Source organism: Coenobita brevimanus, chromosome 33 (assembly GCF_032717465.1).
Source record: "Coenobita brevimanus isolate Jiangsu-jjx chromosome 33, ASM3271746v2, whole genome shotgun sequence".
In the NCBI taxonomy this organism is placed as follows: Eukaryota; Metazoa; Arthropoda; class Malacostraca; order Decapoda; family Coenobitidae; genus Coenobita; species Coenobita brevimanus.
Genome location: NC_136986.1, coordinates 10,932,686 through 10,955,229, shown reverse-complemented (window position 1 = coordinate 10,955,229; position 22,544 = coordinate 10,932,686). Strand labels below are relative to the sequence as shown.

At 39.2% G+C, this 22,544-nt stretch overlaps 1 protein-coding gene across 1 annotated transcript in view; it reads right to left on the bottom strand.

The window, feature by feature from the left end:
* Positions 1-19,667, bottom strand: part of LOC145395787 (uncharacterized) — a 30,786-nt gene extending 11,119 nt beyond the window's left edge. The window contains exons 1-2 of the mRNA XM_080269324.1: positions 19,588-19,667; positions 16,231-16,400 (exon numbers count right to left, since the gene is read on the bottom strand). Of these exons, the coding sequence (XP_080125450.1) occupies positions 16,231-16,384 (154 nt within the window). The 5' untranslated portion in view covers positions 16,385-16,400; positions 19,588-19,667. The remainder of the gene's footprint in view (positions 1-16,230; positions 16,401-19,587) is intronic.
* Positions 19,668-22,544: the final 2,877 nt, after the last annotated feature.

The following is a 22,544-nucleotide window of genomic DNA, read 5'->3' as shown; positions in this document are numbered from 1 at the left end:
TCACATGACCACTAGTTCAGACATAATCTATGTGAGGTTTGACTTCCGAGGTCATTTGAGGTCACTGGTAATAATAAACAAGTGCACACAATTACTGTGCATTTGTCTGCGAAGGCTGAAATAGAAAGTTCCAGGACCACTTACAGTCCCTCTTCCAAAGCATATCAGGTACATGGTCTTTCTGGAGTAGAAAGAAAGATTGAACCAGAACCAACAGGATTAGAGTGTTCGCCTGTTTTGCCCGGCAACGTTGGTTACCCTTGCTAGTATATATATAAATATATATATATATATATATATATATATATATATATATATATATATATATATATATATATATATATATATATATATATATATATATATGTATATATATATATATATATATATATATATATATATATATATATATATATATATAAATATATATATATATATATATATATATATATATAATATCTTTTTTTTTTTTATGTGACCGACTCTGGGCATAGGCTTCACAGCCTGCTTTCAAGGCCCAGTAGTCCTCCTACGTACCGCACACCTCTACATGTCACCACTTCGGCGCTAACACCCACCGTCCATATTGAATACATGCTAGGGCTGTCTCATACAGGACTGGTGTATTGGTATTAGCGGGGGTATTTTTACGACATGTCTATCTCTGTCTATCTGTCTATCTATCTATCTATCTGCCTATCTATCTATATCAGTCTATCTGTCTATCAATACAAACAGATGGATAGATAGATAGATAGATAAACAGATAGATGGATAAGTACACAGATACATTTTGACATATGTCGAGAGACATAGATATTCAGACAGATAACATCATCATCAGCCATTACAAGATCATGGCTGAACAAAAGCCTCCCTCAACCTTCTCCACTACTTCGCTGACTGAGCCAGTCTCTGGCAGGTTTTGCCTGCACACTTCTCTGTCTTATCTCGTCACCTTCTGTCCGTCCTTTTTCTGCTACGCTCGCAGTCTCTTGGAGTCCATCCAGTCACCGTATTGCTCCATCTATTATCCCTTATTCTTGCCCATGACCTGCCCACCTCCATTCTGTTATTTTGACTTCAGTAATGTCTTTGGCTTTGGTTGGCTCTCTCGCCCAAGGTGATCTCTTCATGTTGCCCAAAGATGTTTCCACCATTCACCTTTTTATTGCTCTTTGAGAAAGGATTAATTGTTTTTTACTGACTTTGGCACTTTCCAGGCCTTACAACCATACGTCATAACTGAAATTATACATTCGTAATGTCATTCTTGTTCCGTCCTTACTGGCAAACTGTTTCATGATGTCTCTGTGTTTACCGAAAACTTTCCATGCACTTGTAATGCGTCATTATCTTTTCATCATCTTTCATTAGTTTTAGTATTTGCCCCAAATAATTGTACTCCTTAACTTCTTCGTGAGTTTCAGTACTTAATTTGATAACGCTTTAATCTTTGGCCCTACATTCTGACTTTCTCTGTTTATATCACTTAACATTACTTGCAATGTACTCGTATCTGCTGTTTCTGAGATTATGACAATGTAATTTGCAAATCTTAAGTGGCTTAGGTATTCTTCATCTATGTTTACTCCTTTGTTCTTCCATTCTAACTTTCTGAAAATGCTTTCCAGGCACGCTAATAATTTTGGTGAAACTGTATCTCTCTGGTGCACACCTATGTTAGTCTTATTTTTTGAGAGCTTATGTAATTTACTGAAGCAGTTCTCTCTTTGTATTTTGTTTCCAGGAACTTTTACAATGTTGTCATTTACTCCTTCTTCCAACAATGAATTTACAAATCATTTGTGCTACACTGAACCGACGGTCTTCTCGTACTCAACAAAACCTAAGCAAAGAGGTTTACTACATTCTGTAGTTTTCTCATTTACCAAATTCATTATTTATCAATAGTCAGTAATAGAATACTCATTTCGGAATCCTGGCTTCTCACGAGGTTATTTGTTTTTTCTCCCAAATTTGATGTTATTCTGTTCGTAAAGACTTTTGTGAACAGTTTGTAAATAGGTGATAATAAGCTAATATGTCGATAGTTGCTAAGATAGTTTGAGTTCCCTTTCTTGTAAGGCAACGTAACTTGCATTTCACCATTTGGGGGGAATTTTCTTCTTTTTACACTGAGTAAACAACTAAGCGCGCCGATTTTGTGCTTCTGCTCCTGCATCCGACGTTTAAAAATCTGCTGCTGTTCCATCTTCTCCTCGAGCCTTCCCTCTTTTCATACTTTTAAGAGACATGTTTACTTCGTCTGGTGTTAACTCTGGTATTTCCACTTGTGTCAACTGATAAATTATCTATTGGTACCATCGTATTTGATGCATACAATTCTTTGTAAAATTCGTCGTCTCATTTTCACCATCTTCTCCTTGTATTAAATAACTTTGCCACTTCTGTCGTTTAGTGATATAATTTTTTGCTTTCCTAGTGCAATTTTGCTTTGAACCTGTTTCAGAATTTTTCTGTTTTTGATGGTTTCTTTGATCTGATCCATGTTTTTTTTTTCCCCTTTGCCTCTTGTTCATAAGCTTATTTAATTCTGCTGTTTCTGTTTCATCTTTTTTTTTTTTTTAGTTTCACCTCCTTTCTTCTTTTCATTAGCTTGAGGGTATTTTTTTTTTTTTTTAATGCGAGGAAGAAGGAACCAAAGGCCACGAACCTGCAGTTATTGTACCTTCCAAGAGAGAGAGAGAGAAAAAAAAAAAAGAGACCCAAATTCAAGTTCCGATCATTTTGAGATGCCTGGACACACTGCGTTTGAAAGAATGGAGATCACAGGAAGCAGGAAATACAGACAGAGGGAGAGAGTTCCAGAGCACATAAATGAAGGACTGGGAATAACGGTTAACTCTTGCATTAGAGAATTGGACAGAAAAGGGATGAGAGTTTGCTGCTAGATGGGTGCTACGCACCCGTCGTAAAGGTGGAGGAATGCATGCAGACGGTTCAGAGGAGCAGTGACCATTGAAGTAGCGATAGAAAAGCGATAAAGATGCAACAGTGCGGCGTAGAGGCAGAGGTTGAAGGGAGTCAGTAAGAGGAGGAGAGTTAATGAGACGAAAAGCCTTTGACTCCACCCTATTGAGAAGAGCTGTAGGTGGAGAGCCTCTCCACACATGAGAGATGTACTCCACACAGGGGCAGATAAAACCCGTATATATAGTCAACAGTTGTGCAGGGGTACAGAAGGAATGGGGTCGGCTTAGCACACCCAATCTCTTGGAAGCAGATATTACAAGAGATGTCATATGATCTATCCAAAATAAGTCCTGAGTAAATGAAATCCCAAGCATGTTCAAGGATGATGCGGGATTAAGCTGAATATTATTAAACATTCGTGGGTATACCTGTGGAAGATTTTGTCGGGTTGATAGATGTAAGAACTGAGTCTCTGATGCATTAAAAACAGATTATTTTTACCCCAGTCAGAGATACGAGCCAAGTCAGACATTAGGTGTGCCATAGTCTCATCCCTTGTTTGTTGAAGTAACTGCTGAGATGGGCGTTGCGGGAATCGATTGGAAAGGGGAAGAGTGAAGTCATCAGTGTATGAGTGGATAGGGTTAGATGTATAGTTTAGAAGGTCATTGATGAATAAAAGGAAGAGAGTTGGTGATAGGAAAGAGCCATGAGGAACACCACTTTTGATAGATCTAGGAGAAGAACGATGGCCTTCTGCAACAGCGGCTATAGAACGACCAGAAAGAAAGCTAGCGATGAAGGCACAGATAGAAGGATACAAACCGTAAGAGTACAGTTTAGAAATTAAAGATTTATGCCAGACTCGATCGAAAGCCTTTGAGAGTTCAAGTGAAATAGCAAAGCTTTCTCCAAAGTCCCGAAAGGAGGCTGACCAGGGGTCTGAAAAGTAAGTGAGATCATTAGAGGAGCATTCCTGACGGAACCCATACTGACGATCAGAAAGAAGGTTGTGATAGGACAGATGATTTAAAATTTTTATGTTAAGAATTGACTCGAAAACTTTTGATATACAGGATGTTAAAGAAACTGGACGATAGTTAGAGGATTGGAAATGGTCACCCTTCTTTGGGACTGGCTGAATGAGAGCAAACTTCCAGCAAGAAGGAAAGGTACAAGTTGAAAGACAAAATGTAGTGCCATAATTTTAAGTATTAGTGTTAGTATAAGCTAGTATTGTAAGTGTAATCATAAGTTTAAGTATTATATGTATAGCTCATAACTTAACCGTTAAGTTCAACATTTAATTCTAGTCTTTGTTTATATTATAATCTGAACATGATGATTCTGCTATTGATAATGCTAAGTCGAGTTTTGATGTTAATATGACTAGTGTTTATGCATAGTGAACCAGCCGATTTCAACAAAGACGTATAACCTCAGAAATTTTAGCATAGATTAAAAATCACTCATATCTTCCTTTATATTCTAATCTAGAGATTTACCTGCCGAAGTTAACTGATTTCTCCTTTTGAACTATGCAGTGATGATTAAGAGTTGACTGAATAAGAATATTGAAGATTGTCATTTGTGAAGGGCGAAATTCATGTTGAGTCGCGGTTACAGTCACGTAGGCATTTGTAACCGACATGGGTAAAAAAACTGTTCGAATTCTTAATTGATTTGGCTTCATTATGATTAAAGTTCCTATACGCTTATTACAAAAATTTCAACATCGTAAGTCATTTTTCTAGGTATGTTGAGTGCAAAAGTATCTCTTGTAATCCCTGAAGATCTAGTAGACTCAGTAGTATTAAAAAGTAATCAGTTAAAGTTTTAGCCAATTCCCGAATGCGAGAAGCTGCGCCAAGCAATTTAGATCATCACTCCATTTCCATCGTTGCAGGCTATTGCCCAAGCTCTCACCCCCCCTTTTTCTCTCCCTCGTGTATTAAGTCATCATATATGTTTGTGAGTTAAATTAGCGATATTTTCCCCTGATTCATCTTCTGCTGAGTAATGAGATCATTGTTCCTTTTCATCGTTGCAGACAAGAGCTATGGAGGGCCATTGCTCGTATCCCATGGGATTCGAGCATTCTAGCCACGGCCTAAACTCTTACACACGAAATCACCCCCTCCCCCCTCCATTTTTCCTTTTGATTATGGTCCATGTGATTACTGGGCCTTCTGATTATTGTATCTAGTCTATATAAGATTCTTCATTTATCATATATTTAGTCTTAGAGAATATTCTTTGGTGATAATCCTTAAGTGCCCTCCCGATGAGTCCGTCAGATACCACGGGACTATATCCATATATTGTATTAGTATTCTTGAAATATCAATCTAACATGTAAATATACATATTTCTGGAGTTTTACTGTATATCCTCATTATTGAATATTATTTTGGTCGTGAAGATTCATATTTCTGAAAAGTGTAACAGTATTCCTTGAATATTCAGTTTGAGAAGATTCATATTTCTGTTGATGTAGATCCCATAATACTATATTTTGTTTGTATCATCCCCAGTTTGAAGAGTAATCTGTGTCTCAGTTCTTAATATTTAGTAAATCTTAGGTTAAGTCATTTTGAATTTGAATTTTGCTATCCTCCAAGGAGTGGTACAGACGAGGTTGAGTGGCCCGCAAGGTGTGCTAATATCTAACTACTCACGCCCTGTCTAATAAGATCATGCTACCTCATTTCTCATAAAGCCATATATTCTCAAATAAGATCATTCTACCCTATTTCTCTATAATCTCTAAAATTCTCGACGTTACACTGGAGGTATCTAAATTCTGTTCATTACACTGGTGACTTATCCTCAGCATTCATATTGGTGGTATATCAAAATTTTCGTAATTATTTTGGTTGACAGCGTGTTCAGCAAAAATGTCATGACACTGGTGGGAGCGGTGGGATAAGGTATTATTGTGGGAAAAGATATTGTTGTGGTACAAGATATTGTGTGACAGAATCCCTCAGTAACAGTATACTGGAGGCCCACTTAATCTTGCAATATTTCTAAAACTGGTAATTCTTAAAGCTCCTGGAGAAACAGCAAAATTATACTTCACCGAAAATAGAATGAATACTGAGATGGAGACACAACTTATGTATTTTGCGGCTTTTGTCTAGTGGAAGGAATGAGGTGGAAGATGAGTCGTTGATGGAACTTAGGGGTCAAATGTTAAGAAGAACGAGTGTAGCTCAGTGGACCATGATAGCCGATTCGGTAGGTTCTTCCCCCTCAAATCAAAACAATCCACACACATCATGCCATCGTGTAGTGGAAGTGTTGATGAACGGAGGTGTGTACGTGGTAGAGGATGTGTTCACAGGGAAGAGGATGCAGGGAGCCGCGGAACAGGTGAAGCCACGTTGCAGAGAAGAGTGGCCCTTGGAACCCCTGGAGGGGGTCTTCGAGCCTGATCCCGTGGATGAATAGTTGGTGCCCCCTTGAAAGATGCCCTCCCCAGAGACTTAATGAGAAGTGTTGAGTGTTAAGCTGGTTATGGCAGTATTAAGTAAAGAGATGGATAAGGAAATGTGTGCGGGTCGGACTGTCTGACTATTGACCGTGAATTCATAAGAGTTTGGGTTATGGGCACAGCCAAGTCCAGTGGAAATATCAGATTGCTTTAATTCGAGGGCCAGTGCACACCTACCTCTCAACTTACAGTCAGCATGGTCTCGGGTGAAACAGTGACTTCAGGACCTGATAGGCACTCGTCAGTTACTAGGTGGAGAGCTGGAAGCGTAAGGACGAATGGATAGTTGTATGAATGGGAACTGCCCCCAGGACAGTCCTGGCAACAAGAATACTGGTCTGTCCAGGTGAGACGACCATGTTGCCACCCAGGCAGGAGGTTGGCTGGGGCACATCTATCCACTGAATTTCGAGTGTTTATCGTGACAGAGAAGTGGCTCCCTGGGCTACATGATTTTACTTGTGGACCGACAGGTACCACTTACTGGAGTCATGTTCACAGTCAAATTTGGTAAGTCTGTCCCACCCACACACACGTCCCTAGGAAATGTAGATGAATGATTTGAATGTTGACTTCCGATGTTAATTTCTTTTTTTCCAGAGGAAGGACCCGTGTAGTGCCATAATTTTAAGTATTAGTGAAGGTTAGTACTAGTATTGTAAGTGTAATCTTAAGTTTAAGTATTATAAGTATAGCTCATAATTTAACCGTTAAGTTCTACATTTAAGTCTAATCTTAGTTGATATTCATAATCTGAACAAGTGTTTATGCATAGTGAACCAGCCAATTTCAACAAAGACATATAACCGCAGAACTTTTAGCATAGATTAAAAATTGCAAATATCTTCATTTATATTCTAATCTAGAGATTTACCTGCCGAAGTTAATTGATTTCCCCTTTTGAACTATGCAGTGATGATTAAGAGTTAACTGAAGTAAGAATATTGAAGATTGTCATTTGTGAAGGGCGAAATTCATGTTGAATCGGGATTACAGTCACGTAGGTATTTGTAACCGACATGCGTGATGAAACTGTTCGAATTCTTAATTGATTTAGCTTCATTATGATTAAAGTTACTATACGCTTATTACAAAAATTTCAAAATCGTGAGTCATTTTACTACGTATATTGAGTGCAAACGTCTCTCTCGTATTCCTTGAAGATTTAGTAGAGTCATTAGTATTACAAAGTAATCTAATAACGTTTTAGCCAATTCCCGAATACTGTCTTCATGCTTATAAAAGGCGAGAAGTTGTACCAAACAATTCAGAGCATCATTCCTTTTCATCATTGCAGATTAGTGCCTGAGCTCCCCCCCCCTCCCCCCTGGTTTTCTCTCCCTCGTGTATTGAGTCATCATATATGTTCGTGGGTTAAATTAGTGAAATTTCCCCTCATCCTTCTTGTGCTGAATAATGAGATCATCACTCCTTTTCATCGTTGCAGACGAGAGCTATGGAGGGCCGCGGGTCGCATCCCAAGGGATTTGAGCGTTGTAGCCATGGCCTATCCGGTAACACACTAAATCACCCCCTCCCCCCTTTTAGTTCATGGAATCAAAGTGATAACGGCAGTCCATTTGTCCATTTGATTAAAGTCCATGTGATTACTGGTCCTTTTGATTATTGTGTCTATTTTATATAAGATTCTTCATTTATCGTGTATTTAGTCTTAGAGAATGTTCTTTGGTGATAATCTTTAAGTTCCTTCACGATGAGTCCGTCAGGGACCACGGGACTATATCCATAAATTCGTGGAGATTCACATTTCTGAATAGTGTAACAATATTCCTTGAATATTCAGTTTGAGAAGATTCATATTTCTGTTGCTGTAGATCCTCATTATATTTTGTATGGTATCATCCCCAGTTTGAAGAGTAATTTGTGTCTCAGTTCTTAATATTTAGTAAACCTTAGGTTAAGTCATATCGAGTTTTGAAATTTTGCCGTGCTCCAAGGAGTGGTTCAGACGAGGTTGAGTGGCCCACAAGTGTGCTAATGTCTAACTACTCACGCCCTCTCTAATAAGATCACACTACCACATTTCCCATAAATTCTCAAATAAGTTCGCGCGACCTCATTTCTCATGAAGTCATATATTCACAGATAAGATCACGCTACTCTATTTCCCTATAGTCTCTAAAATTTTCGTTATTACACTGGTGAGCAGCGGTAGCCATAAAAATTTCCGGTGATACAATAGGCGAAAGAGCTTGCCTAGGCAGGGTGTAAGCACAGAAGTACAGTTCTTGAGAACAACAGGAGGGACTCCATCATGCCCATATGCCTTATTAGTATTGAGGCCTTTGATGGCAGAAAATACATCAGCTGAAGAAATTTTAATGCCAGCCATGAGGAAGTCAGAGGCAGGAAGTGATGGAGGAACAGCACCGGAATCGTCTAAGGTGGAATTGGAGGAGAAAGTCTGAGCAAAGAGATCTGCTTCATCAGTAAAAGAAATAGCTACAGAGCCATCAGAGTAGAAAAGAGGGGGGAAGGATGATGAGGTTAAGTTGTTACGAAAGGTTTTTGGCAAGATGGCAGAAGGAGTGGGAAGAATTCGAGTTGGAAAGTTGAGAGCATTTGGAACGGATGAAATTATTATTAGGAGAGCAAAGAATAGACTTAGCACAATTCCAGGCAGAAACGTATAAAATATGTGATTAAGGGGGGGGTTGGCCCCGGTATCTTTTATAGGCCTTTCCTTGCTGCAGACAGCATTAGAACAACATGATTAAACCAAGGCTTTCTTGCATTAGTCAAAGGATATGAGAAAGGAATGTATGCTTCCATGCTCGAGAGAATAACATCCGTAATGTGCAAGGCATACCCAAATAGCTCCTGGGCATGGAAGCAATTATCATTCCACGGAAAATAAAAGACGTACTGCCTGAAGGCCTCTCAATCCGCAACTCCAAAGTGCCACAGACGACGTTTGTTTGGAGGGTCCACAGGCCATTCTGGAGCGATAGGACGGGTTAAGGTGATAAGGTTGTGATCAGAGGAGCCCAACAGAGAGAAAAGATTAACAGTGTAAGCAGAAGGATTAGTTGTAAGGAAGAGGTCAAGTATGCTGGAGCTCTCTCCAAGGAGTTCAGGGATATGGGCAGGGTGCTGTACAAGCTGCTCTAGGTCATTAAGGATAGAAAGGTGTAGGCCTGTTCAGCAGGTGGATCAGTGAAAGGAGAGGAGAGCCAAAGGTGGTGGTGAACATTGAAATCTCCTAGAATGGAGATTTCAGAGAAAGAAGAAATGGATAGAATGTGTTCCATATCGTAGAAGTAAGATAGTCAAAGAATTTTTGATAGTCAGTAGAATTAGGAGATAAGTAAACAGCACAGATATATTTAGTCAGAGAATGACAGGAAAGCTGAAGCCAGAATGTAGAGATTTCAGAAGAATCGAGTTCAGAAACATGAGAGTAAGATAAGTCGTTGCGTATATATACACAAGAGCCACCTATGGCTTTTAAATGAGTATAGAGAAGTAGGAGGATACAGAAAAGGGTTTGGTGTCAGTTGCCTCAGACAGCCGAGTCTCAGTTAAGAAAAGAGGGTGAGGTTTAGAGGAAGCAAGGTGATGCTCAACAGAGCGAAAGTTGGAGGAAAGACCACGAATGTTGCAGAAATGAAGAAGAAGTCAGACAGTGGTTCCAGGCACCTCGAGTCATCACCAGGAGAGGGGCGGAAGATGGGGGCATTTATGGTCCTCCCCCCCCGGGGACTCCGAGGCTATGTATTTTGTCATCATGATTACTATTTTGAATTTTGGAAAAGGAAGTTTAGTGTGTACTGTGCACGTAGTTTTGTGTTGATAGAGAAACTTGTATTGGAGAGCATGCTGGCCTACTGTCTGTGTTACTGAGACACTAAAAAAGTTTAGCACAGGTGGATGGTCGGGAACTAGTCCTGAGGGCTGATGAAACGGGAGCTCCAGCTCTCCCTGTCATCAGCTTTTTATCCACCTTGGGAGTACTGCCCTGCTCGAGTGGTGCTACAGTCTACTCCTGTTTGTTAGCATTGGTTGTATAAGTCTTCTCTGCTACCTTCTTTGATTCCCATAACACTCCTGTTAGTCTAGTATTCAGTTATTCAATGTGACACTTATCATAGAGCCTGAAATTTGTTATTTTTTTTTTAATGAAAGGCATCTATGTTTTGGCTTACTATTATTGGGCGTATCTTTTTCTTTATAATCGGCTTCTTTCTTCCATTCCGGAAATTGAATCTGACTGTGCAACCTACCATTCTACGGTCACTTCCTCTATTTACTTTGTTGATAACTCTGACATTCGTGATCGTGTTGTTCTTATCCACTACGATGAGGTCAGTTTCGTTCTTTGTTTGTCCATTTGGGCTTCTCCAGGTCCATTTTCTTCCTCTTCTTTTATGGAGGAATGTATTCATTATTCTCATGTTAGACAATGCAGCAAAATTTACCGCCATTTGACTTTTGTCATTCCTCTCTCCTACTCCAAATTTTCTCATGTATGCATCTCCTTTTTTCCATTTTCCAACGTCGGTCTCGAAGTTTCCCGTCAGTACAGTATATCGGGTCTTTTCTTCCATAGTCTGGGAGATTTCGTCATACAAAGGCCTTGATTCTTCATCTGTGCTTTGATGGCCGGATACATACGAGTATACTTCTATTATTTTCAGAGTACATTTTGCTTCGTACATTTCGCTTAGTTTAATTCCAATCCGTGCTATTATGTCAGTCTCATCACTGATTTTAACAATATTCTCAGCATGAGTTCTGTTAGAAGTGCTACACTAGTAACTCCTTCATTCTGCCTTCCTCTGTAGTAAAATAAGTTGTTGCTGTCTTGGAGCGGAATTAAATTTTCTTTTCTTTGGTTCTCTCTCGACCTACAATATGCCAACCAAGGTTTTACAGCTCTGTCCTTTGGGTTTCTTGATTGTAATATTATGCGAGGCTTCTTATACTGACTGTGTGGATTTTCATGTATTTCTGTTTGGTTTATTGCCTGGGCTTTGATTTGCCGAGAGAGTGCCAACTTACTTTCGGTGGTATACTGCTCACAGTGAGATGTAATTCTTGTAACACCTAATGCAGTATAATGGGTGGAGCCCCATATATCTATAGGGGGTGCCGTGGTCTGCGCCGTCTAAGACTGAACCTTGTATATCTATGAGGCATTACCCAAAGCCACCCAGGGATGCGCCTTGTATCAACTGAGTCCTGCCCCTGGTATATATATATATATATATATATATATAACACTGAACATATGTCTGTCGAATACACGGCTGTGAATATGTTCTCAGTAATAAGCCTGCAATAATAATTTAAGCAGTATAATTTCTAGATATGTTTGGCATTGAAGATAAACATTCTGTTCTAAAGTAACTGATAAATGAAAGCACATGAATTAAATAATTTCCATGATGATGATGAAGTATGAGTAGAAGGATCTGTGAGTCAGTGATTCAGTATCAGTGCAGAAATGAGATAGGGTGTGTGGTGTCCCTATAACTGTTCAACTTATACATGGATGGGGTTATCGCTTTCATGAAAACTAGTGCTAAGAAGAGGCGGAAAGAACTAGATGGCTACAAGTGGCAGATAGAGTGTTCCAGATCTGATGTTCACAGAAGAAAATGTATCACTTACTACACTTGTGGATAGAGTGTTCCAGATCTACGTTCACAGAAAAGAATGTGCTCCTTGCTACACTTGTGGATAGAGTGTTCCAGATCTGATGTTCACAGAAAAGAATGTGTTACTTGCTACACTTGTGGATAGAGTGTTCCAGATCTGATGTTCACAGAAAAAAATGTGTTACCTGCTAACAGCAGCGTCATTGCAGTTTGGCTCAGAGATTTTTTTATTGTCTGTATTCGGTGTAGTTTGAAAGTAAATGTAAGTAAAAGTAGAGTGATGGGTATTATTGAGAGAAAAGGTACTTCTCAGTGTCATGTGCTAGTGACTGGGTAGAAATCTGAACAGGTTGAAGGATTTAAGTATCTGTACCTCACTACAGCACAAAACGAAAGATAAAGGTATAAGAAATATATGGAGAGTAGCTCAAGGTACAAAGGCGGCCGATGTTATGGAGTCCTTGATAAGCAACAGAGGACTGAACATGGAGACTACACGATTATTGCATGAAGCTGTGGCAGTGCCCACATTAACGCATGATTGTGTGGTTTTGGTATGGCGTGAGTATGAGAAAATCAAGAGCGAGAGCAGTGCAACTGGTTCTGTAAAGAAATATGTGTGAGTTACTAGAAATGATAGGGTAAGAAACAAAGTTTCATGAAAGATGTGGAGTAATGAAGACTGTTGATGTGGACGTTAACTGGGTGGTGAAAATGTTATAGGCCTATGTGTGTGACTTTGGTGGAAGGAGGAGGCGAGGTGTGCCTATGAGATGCATAACTATGGTAAATGAGCGTGTTAGAAAACTAGCAATCGAAGTGTAGGAGGCCCGAGAATGGACAAGGGTTTGCACAGGACGAATGACGTCGATCTACAGGTGCGCATGACACTGAGTTCCAACTTTTTTCTTTTAACCACTTCAGTCCAGTTGTAATGCTGACTCAATTGTATCACCGGTATTCACCAGTGTAATACCTGAATGTATTTTCTTACCTGTTGTGGGTACTGATCAACTCACCCATGGATATACAATTGGTACTCGACTTAGTATAGTGGATGGTAAATATTTATGAAAAAAATGAATTGTGGTAGCGTTTGTAGTTTTTTGGCCGAGTTTAGATTTAGTCGGTACCTCAGGTGGTTGTCGTTCCCTCAGCGAAGGAATCTTGAATTGGAAGGGGAGTGAATTTGGCTTGAGGACATAATTTCCTTGATTAGGTATACTAATAAAGAAAAGAAAATGCTATATACTTTACTCTACTTTAATAATTCTGTTAATTTCCACAAAAATATCATTTCTTTATTACATGACCCTTTTTAGTATGGGAGAAAATTGTAAAGGTTACTAAGGCTTTTGGGTGATCATTCCACTAACATTATTACCAGACGAAAAAACAAATTTGATAAACTCGAGATATGGAGTCGTTGTACTTTACTTTCTTTTTTGGCCGTTACTCTTGGGCTCAACATTGGCCTCAAGACAGGGACACTTTTACGGATATGATTTGTCTGTTCGGGCTGGCATAGCCTCGTATCAATAAGAATGATTATTTGTATTCATCTTTCACCCATATAAGGTATTCTCCTCATATAATTTTCTCGGTTCTCACATCAAATCAGTATTGTTTTACACGTTTCACCATCGATAATGTTATATATTCACTAGAAATACATAATCTCTCGGGCCTGTCTAGCCTCGAGGAATAATTTAAAAAAAAGAAATACAATCACTGGGAACACCTCAATCACTCGGGCTTATTTAGCCTCGAGGTACAACTTAAATATCACATTATTGTTCACAATCAGTAAGTTCCCTTCCACGCTCCTGATTATAATTTTTTTCTAATAAACTAATTTTAAAGAAAGAGAACAGTTGATGAATTTGAATTTTCCTTTCCGTTACAGAACATAACACTTCTATACTTCTATTCCTTATCTACAAAAAGAAGAATTCACTTGATAGAATCATTAATAACACATCAAATACCTTCGGTTTGTAATAATAACTCGTGAGTGCTGTAAGTGTAAGTGTAAAAGTCTATGGGCAATACTTGGGAATAATGGCGTGCTCCCACGGACGTCGCCGCCGGTGTCTGGGGACTAAACGAACGTCTATTACACACGATGTCTGGGCAGCAAGTCACTACGTTAAACTCTCAACAATATTACTTCTCATAGTTCATAATAAGTAAGGATTAAACAAAGAAAAAGAGGGGGAGGAAGAAGAAATGTGGACGACTCACCTAAACGAACGTCTATTACACACGATGTCTGGGCAGCAAGTGAGGCATGTCGGGCACTAAAAGACGCCACCGCTAGCTCAAATGAGATTATGTTTTTGAAATATGGTGGGTTTCAATTCTCTTTACAATTTATTTAGCAGTGTACCCATGACGCCAGGACTTTTGATTGAATTGGGGAAAATTTGGGATCTATCCTTATTTAAATTAGATACTGATTCTATCACTATCTCAATTTGAATCTGAGAGCAGCTCATGCCATCTAGTGACGGCCAAGATAAACGGGACTTTAAATCCTCACCAACGACATTATTTAGGCCTTTTGGACTGTTAATCTTACATACTTGTGTTCTAACAGCTTCATTAGCAAACATTTCACAACTCGGTTACGGAAAGAATTGTATATTCATCATTACTCTGTTTAAGGTTTAAACTCGGCGCCCAACAACGACGCACAAAGGGAGGGGATAAGCTGCTCGCATGTGTCTTTCATTACTCGGCTTGACTAAGGAATTCCCATAGCTCAACATCCACAATTACATCACCCACTGCATAGATACAGAGGTACATACATATAAAAAATAGAGTTAGCCCTACAGTAATTATTAATATATGAATTACTACTTAGGGTAGGAACTTATAAACTAATATTCAGGTTACACCATATCTAACTTAAAATTACAGTACTACTAAACACATATATGAATATCAAATGTGTGGCACTACACAGTGACATCTTTTTACAGCTTGCTCTTGCTCCGTGCAGTCAATTATATTAAATTTATGGCAGATTCCTTATGGAGAAGGGGTATATGAAAACTGTATCAGACCTCTACAACTAAAAAATTTGTCCTAAACTAACTATAATAACCCTGTGAAGTAAGAACACAATAACGTCTCATGAGGTTGAAACCGTTATGTTGATAGTCATCGGAAGGACTCTGTCCCACAGATGTATGTGATGTGCATGAGAAAGTAGAAGGTATTTTTTTATTGCGAAAAGAATCAGAGCAAAGACTAGGATAATGCATGAACCATTTCAGTGGGCACGCTGTGTCATTGTTCTGTTATTAATATGGTTGTGTTTCTCTGTACTGTATTTGTATCCTGCCTCACTACATCTATACTCTGCTCACGTTAACTGGTCGTAAAACTGGCACTACTTCATCCTGAATGCTGAGCTACAACAAGAGATTAACACCAGAATATGTGATGCTTGTCACGAAAAAGTGCTATGAAAAAAATGCAGTAAGGTCATAGCACTGTCTTGTTCTGCCATTTGGTTTCAAGAAATAGACACACACAAAAATAAAGAACGAATATCTCAGCCTAGCTAAAGTGAATGAACTATAATAGATGGGAATTAGGTTTAGGATAATAATGATGATGATGATGATAATGATGATAAGTATGATGATGATGATGATGATGATGATAATTATGATGATGATGATGATGATGATGATAATTATGATGATGATAATGACGAAAGGTGTCAGAAAAATATTACTTTATATGTCCTTGTCGTCGCAGCCATGTCAATTAAAAAAAAAAATACATTTCCCCGGTGCTGTGCAGTTGGGGACAAAAGTTCTCTTACAATTTCGCTCCATCAGCTTCACACTCAAGGCATGTTTTTTACTTTCCTCTGACGTATTATATGTAAGGGAATCATCTATGGCTAGAGGAACATGCTAAGCCACTCTCAGCTTAATAAGAGTGTTAGCCACGAGAGCAGAGCCCGATGTACAAGAGGAAAAATGGGTTAGGCGAATTTTTGTCCACGACCATAAGTGTAGTAGAAACGAGTCATGATAAGTGGAGCTGTGACACGTAAGAGGATTCTGGGGCCTCAGGGAACAGACGGTTGAATATGTTGTACAGGACAAGACATATCAGGGACAAAAAGGCAATATGAAGTTGAGCGATACTTACCAAATGTAGGTTTGAGAATTGCGCCATGCAGAATAGACAACTTGGCCATAATTGGGCCACTGTCACAGCAGGTACTATTCAACTCCCCTTCTCCCTCAGCCTGGGCCATGAGGGCGATCACCACTACCGCCACCCCTGCCAACACTCGCATCATGGACTCCGAGTGGCACCTGCACAGGGAACATCATCATCATCATCATCATCATCATCGTGATTATTACTATATTCAATGTTATTATTATTAGCAATATTATAAGATGATCAAATAGGGGATATCATTACCTATACCATTAATGTATTAATTGAAACCCACCCAATTTCTCCTTAGTGGCGGTGTTTAGAGAGAGAGAGAGAGAGAGAGAGAGAGAGAGACATACATATACTGTATATATATATATATATATATATGTATATATATATATATATATATATATATATATATATATATATATATATATATATTTATACAAATGAATCTGTCAATCTATCTATCTACTGTATCTATAGATAGATAGATAGAATGATAGATGGATAGATATTGATACAGTAGATAGATAGATAGACTGAGAGATACATTTGTATATATATATATATATAAATATATATATGTATATATACATATACATACCTGTAAAATGTTTTTCTCAGCGAGGTACAAGTGAAGGCATTTAAATCCGAAAGCACTGAAATATCGCCTTACACCCCGTGGATGCCTAGAGTATATTGATGGCTATCTACCTACCAAGTTTCATGCCCTCACAACAAATGGGAGCTCCCACAAACGGGAAAAAGATGCCACCTCTCGCCAGATAACTTAACCCGCGCCGTCCCGAGGACGTACTTCCACGTCCTCACGTTTTGTCACAGCTAATCCCGAGGACGTACTTCAACGTCCTGCAATTGCAAGGTTCATAATTTCCACAATTTTCAATTTTCGCGAGTCATTTTTGGTACGTATACACGGGACATCTGCCTCAACAAGATGCCAGGCAGAGACAATGCCTTACCCAGCATGACCTCCTCCCCCCCCCTGCATGCCCTTTTCTCAGCAATTCACCTGTTATCAGTGACCTGGCCAGTATAGCCATGTCATGCCACGGTACGAAATTCAGGGCCAGAGTGATTCCCCAATCAATGACAATGTGGAGGACAAACTTTACATAGCATTAGAGGAAGAAACAGTTAGAAATGATGATCAGGTAATGTGGCAAAAAAAGGTCAGGTATTAGTGAGTGAAACAATGCTTATAATGCCTATATTACTGCTTGAAAACCAATATACTCTTGTACTACATATAAATTCGTAACAGTAAATAAATAAATACCGTTTATGAGTGGTGTGAAATAGTTATCCTCCCATAGAACTCGTTTTCTTTGGTGCCAGCCTGATAGAAAACCCAGTAAGGTAAGGAGGCTCTCCTACCTGTAATGAGTATTCTAAACCTCAGGTGAGCGATTTCTCTATGAATTTTCGATGTTTCTCACCAAAAGCGAAAGTTTTAGCAAAAAAAAAAAAAAGGGTCGAAAAATGGTCGGGATTGGGGGGTACCAGTGGTCAAAAAGTGGTCGGGACGGGGCGGGTTAATGTAAAGTGCAAAAGTGGGGTCAACTTGAATTACCCACTGTTACACAATTTTTGTGTTAATTTACCGAAAATAGGATTTTTACTGATTTATCTACATACAATACTGGAGAAAAAATGGCTTCTTTATCAAAATATAAAAGAAACGGAAGGTTGCGTCCATCTCAGTTTAGGGACAGCCTACATGCGAGTATGTTGTTGCCTGAGTATTGATCAATGTCGTGTTTTTAAGTGATGAATGTAAATTTGTAAGGAAAAATGGTAAATGAGTATAACGATATTGTATCTTACATAACAAATGAAGGAAATATGGTACTTAAACAATCGAAGATCGTATGAACTCACTGAGCTCATAATTATGGAAGTGATTTCTCATGGGCAACGTGGTTTATTTAGTGTGCCTGCCGCCAGGGGCCCAGGGCAGCGCTGATGAAGTGTATACACCACTCCTGACGCTCGCGCCCTTTGAAATCAACCGATAAATCCGGAAAATATTGTGCTGTAGTCGACTGCACAGCTAAAACATGCGTGGAAAAATAGATTGTAGGAGAAATGAGTCATTTTCTCAAAGCAAGAGTAATACCACGCCTTTAAAAATTCGGGTTGCTGATATCGGCCACGTAACATTTCGGCCGTACAATTCTTACTACGTGTATAATGGGTAGAATTATGTCAGGATTTGCCAAATGAAAGATTACGATCTTTGGAAACTGATAAATTTTTCCAACAGCTGAGATTAATAACACTTGATAAAAATGTACTGAATGCAAAAACACACAATAAGCTTCAATGGCTATTAGTAAACTCTATGGAGAACTTTTCAGAGTCAATCTCGTTTCGAGCATCAGTAAGATATCTAAGATGAAAATAATACTGGTATAATGTTTTATGCATGAGTAATAATCCCGATAGGAATTTTTTTAATGGAAGGTACACCACCTCCGAGCAGGTAATGACCCCATGCTGTTTAGTGATCCGACGAACACTGGCAACTTTCAGGAGTTTGAGGGGGCTCCTATTGTCTAGCCTGTGGGCCTCTTTTGAAGATATTCGACATACTGCTCTTGGCGCGTGTCACATGTCGCATGCACCACCGGGGTGCGATGAAACCCATTAAAATCAAATGTTAAAGAATGGGGCTACCATTTGGTGCAAACCACGCCGTGATAGGCCCTGAGGTTGCTGAGATATAAACTTCTCAAAAGCGTTACGGTTTGGCTGGGTCGGGCCAGGTCTGGTTGGGCCGCTCGTGTGTGAGAAAAGGTAACTACTTAACAAGAGACTCACGAGGGCTTCGCCCTCGTTCGTAGTAAATAAATGAATAAATAAGTAAATAACAATAACTATATATATATATATATATATATATATATATATATATATATATATATATATATATATATATATATATATATATATATATATATATATATATATATATAGTGTGTGTGTGTGTGTGTGTGTGTTTTATGTAGTGCTGCCTTCCGCTATGTAACACTTCAGCTTATATACATTGCACTATGTTATCAGTTGTCCAGAAGATATTTTATTCCTTTTAGAGCTAACACTGCACCATAATTATAAACTCTGAAGAACCTGGTGCTGGTTGAGACTGTAATATACCTTCTGTAAAATGAAAGGAGTTAAATTAGACATGAGGAAAGAAGAACTGACAACTAAGAATGAGTCTTCCAGAGCGGATGGTCAATTTCTATGGACGGAAAGCAATATAGATAACACAGCAAATGTGACGTACACAACAGGTGGAGGCATCACCTGGTTGAGAGCTGAGGACTTGAAGAGAGAAGTGCAGTGGAGGTGAGTACTTGGCTTGAGGGAACCAGACTGTGGATGATCCAGTGACTGACTGAGTTGGCCACTGCTGCTTACATGCCACACCAACCACTTCCCTCCAACCTCACACCATCTTCACTCCCCTCCTCGCCTTCCTATCTTCACCCTCAACCCCCCGTCCCTTTTCTCCATCGTAGTAGCATCTACCCCCACTCTCCCTTCCTCCAGTTATGTTTCACTTCCTTCCACCCAATGTGGCAGCTTCTCTCCCCTCCCTACGTTCCTCCAATTTTGCCACATCTCCTCCCTTCCATCCTGCATTACAGCTTCTCTCCTTTCCCTATCCTTTTTCAATTTTGCCTAACCTTCTTCCCACAGCAGCATCTCCCTCTCTTCACCTTCCTACAGTTCTGTCTAACTTTTTCCCCACAGCAGCATCTCCCCCTTCTCACCTTCCCACAGTTTTATCTCACTTCCTCCCTGCCATCCAAACATCCATCCTTCCCGTCTACGTTTTTTGTTGCCTTACCCCCTTCCCTTCCCTCCACGTGCGTCTCCCCATCCCTTCCTTCAAACGTTGCGTCCCTTCCGTCCTTCCTTTTCCTCCTCCACTGCACAATTACCTCCTCTCTCTCTCTCTCTCTCTCTCTCTCTCTCTCTCTCTCATATATACTATATATATATATATATATATATATATATATATATATATATATATATATATATATATATATTACATACATAATTACATACATAATTACATACATATCCTCTCCGTCCCTCCCCTCCTACGCTGCCTCATGTCCTCCACTCCCATCCGTCGTGACCTTTCAAAGTAAGTAGTACTTACCATCAACTCCACACTTGCATCAGACACAGATGTGAAGAGTATACATTAACCTTAAGCACAAGTGTGTGTGTGTGTGTGTGTGTGTGTGTGTGTGTGTGTGTGTGTGTGTGTGTGTGTGTGTGTGTGTGAATAATTTAATCAGTTAGTTTCTGTGCGTGGGTCTGTGTGAGAGAAAATAATCTAAAACAGCTCTGACTTAATTTAGATCAAACTTGGTGGAAGGGTTGATGATAAGTTAAGGGGTTGACCTATTTTGTTGCAAACAATAGGTAAAAGATCAAGGTCACACGGCAAGAACAGATTAAGAATTTACTTTAGAACAAATTTTGTGAAGGGATTAATGATTTAAGCAAGGATGATGGAGTTTGATTTCGAGAACAGACCTTCAAAAGTCAAGGTAAGGTCAAATACTAGACCTTATAACTCAAATAGTTCTCCTTAGATTTGTAACAATCTTTATGCAAAGACTTAAGGGAAGCCAAGGATGAAGATATTCGATTTTAAGAGGAATAGGTCAAAGGTCAAAGTCACAGGGCAAGATTAACTCAAAACTTTTTATCCGATTTTAGTCAAAGTTGGTGGAAGGATCAAGGGTAGTGCAAGAAGAAATAATTCCATATGAACTTAAGGATTATTTAAAATACGATGGCTGCATAACAGTGCCCCTCCCCTAAGAACAGAGCTTGGCCTCACATGACCCTCCCCCCAAATTATATAGACCTGGCTACGCTACTGGATCGAAAGTCAAGGTCGTGAGTGAAGTCGAATTTTCAGCCTTTGGACCAGTTGGTGGTTTGGGTGTTGCACTCTTTTAGTTCTCCTATTATTATTATTATTGTTATTATTATTATTATTATTATTATCTCGATTTCTTGGCAGTTACTTTTTGAGCTTAAGATGAACTTTTCTAACTGGAGGAGGGAATAATTACACCGTTGAAGGATCCATTCACTGCCAGGGGACTCTTCTAACCTGAAAAATGCGCCTCGTTGCATCAGAAAGAAAATAAATATGATGTGGGTTGAAACTATTTTATTTTTTTAAGGGTGAAGGAGAAAGGTGACAAGGGAAGGAGAATAAAAGACATTCAGCCACACACACCACTATAATCTCTGTCCGTCTCTCAACACTTGTGGCTGTGGAAAGATGAAACAGATAAATTTTCTGAGAGAGAGAGAGAGAGAGAGAGAGAGAGAGAGAGAGAGAGAGAGAGAGAGAGAGAGAGATTGCTTGTTGGTAGTACTAGGAAGCAGTGTTGCGTTTTCTGAAGGGGATACATATTTTTTCTTGTTCTTGTTAGTGTTGGTGTTCTCACCAGCGCTCGTTGTCACGACCAAACACTTGTATTTCTGGGCCGATTGATGATAAAATTGTTGTATATGTATAGTCAAAGAAACAAATACGAGTATCTTCCCAGTTATGTCTGAGGAAAATTTACATCTGGTGAAATACAATGAAAACCATATCTATAACTAGTGCGTGTTGTAGATGGTTCCGTTTTTCTGCTGTATATTCGTCAAACTTTGGGAAGACACTTATTTCTCTGTCTGTACGGTTGGGTCACACGAGATGGGGGGCATCGAGTCTGTCCTATCATTACTGGACTGCGAGTCACTATCTCGACTACTTGCTACAATAAACTATACTCGTTTTACTCAAACCTGACCTACAGTTGCCATGTAGCAGTGCTGAATGCTGAGTTGCTATGATACATTAACACGAGACAGTGAGGCTAGCCACAAAGAATTCCTCTGAAAAGGTTGTAGAATCATAGTATTGTCTTTTTCTGCCTTTAAGCTATGAGAAATAAGCTACAAGATGACGAAAATTAGGGCCAGGTTAGAGTAAAACGAGTATAAGGTCGATGTGTTTTATGGCAGAAACTGGTTTGATAGCAGCTTAAACAATATATAGTTGCATTTATGTCAGGGTATAAATTCACTGGTTTACAGCAAAAAGCAAGGGATATCGCGACCCCACAATTGCAGCATTTCGTCCCTGTGATTCTGTGGTTCGGGTAAATGTTGACAACTCTATATAACGGCAGTGACCACACGTCACTTAATTATGTTTTCGTGTGACTTCACAT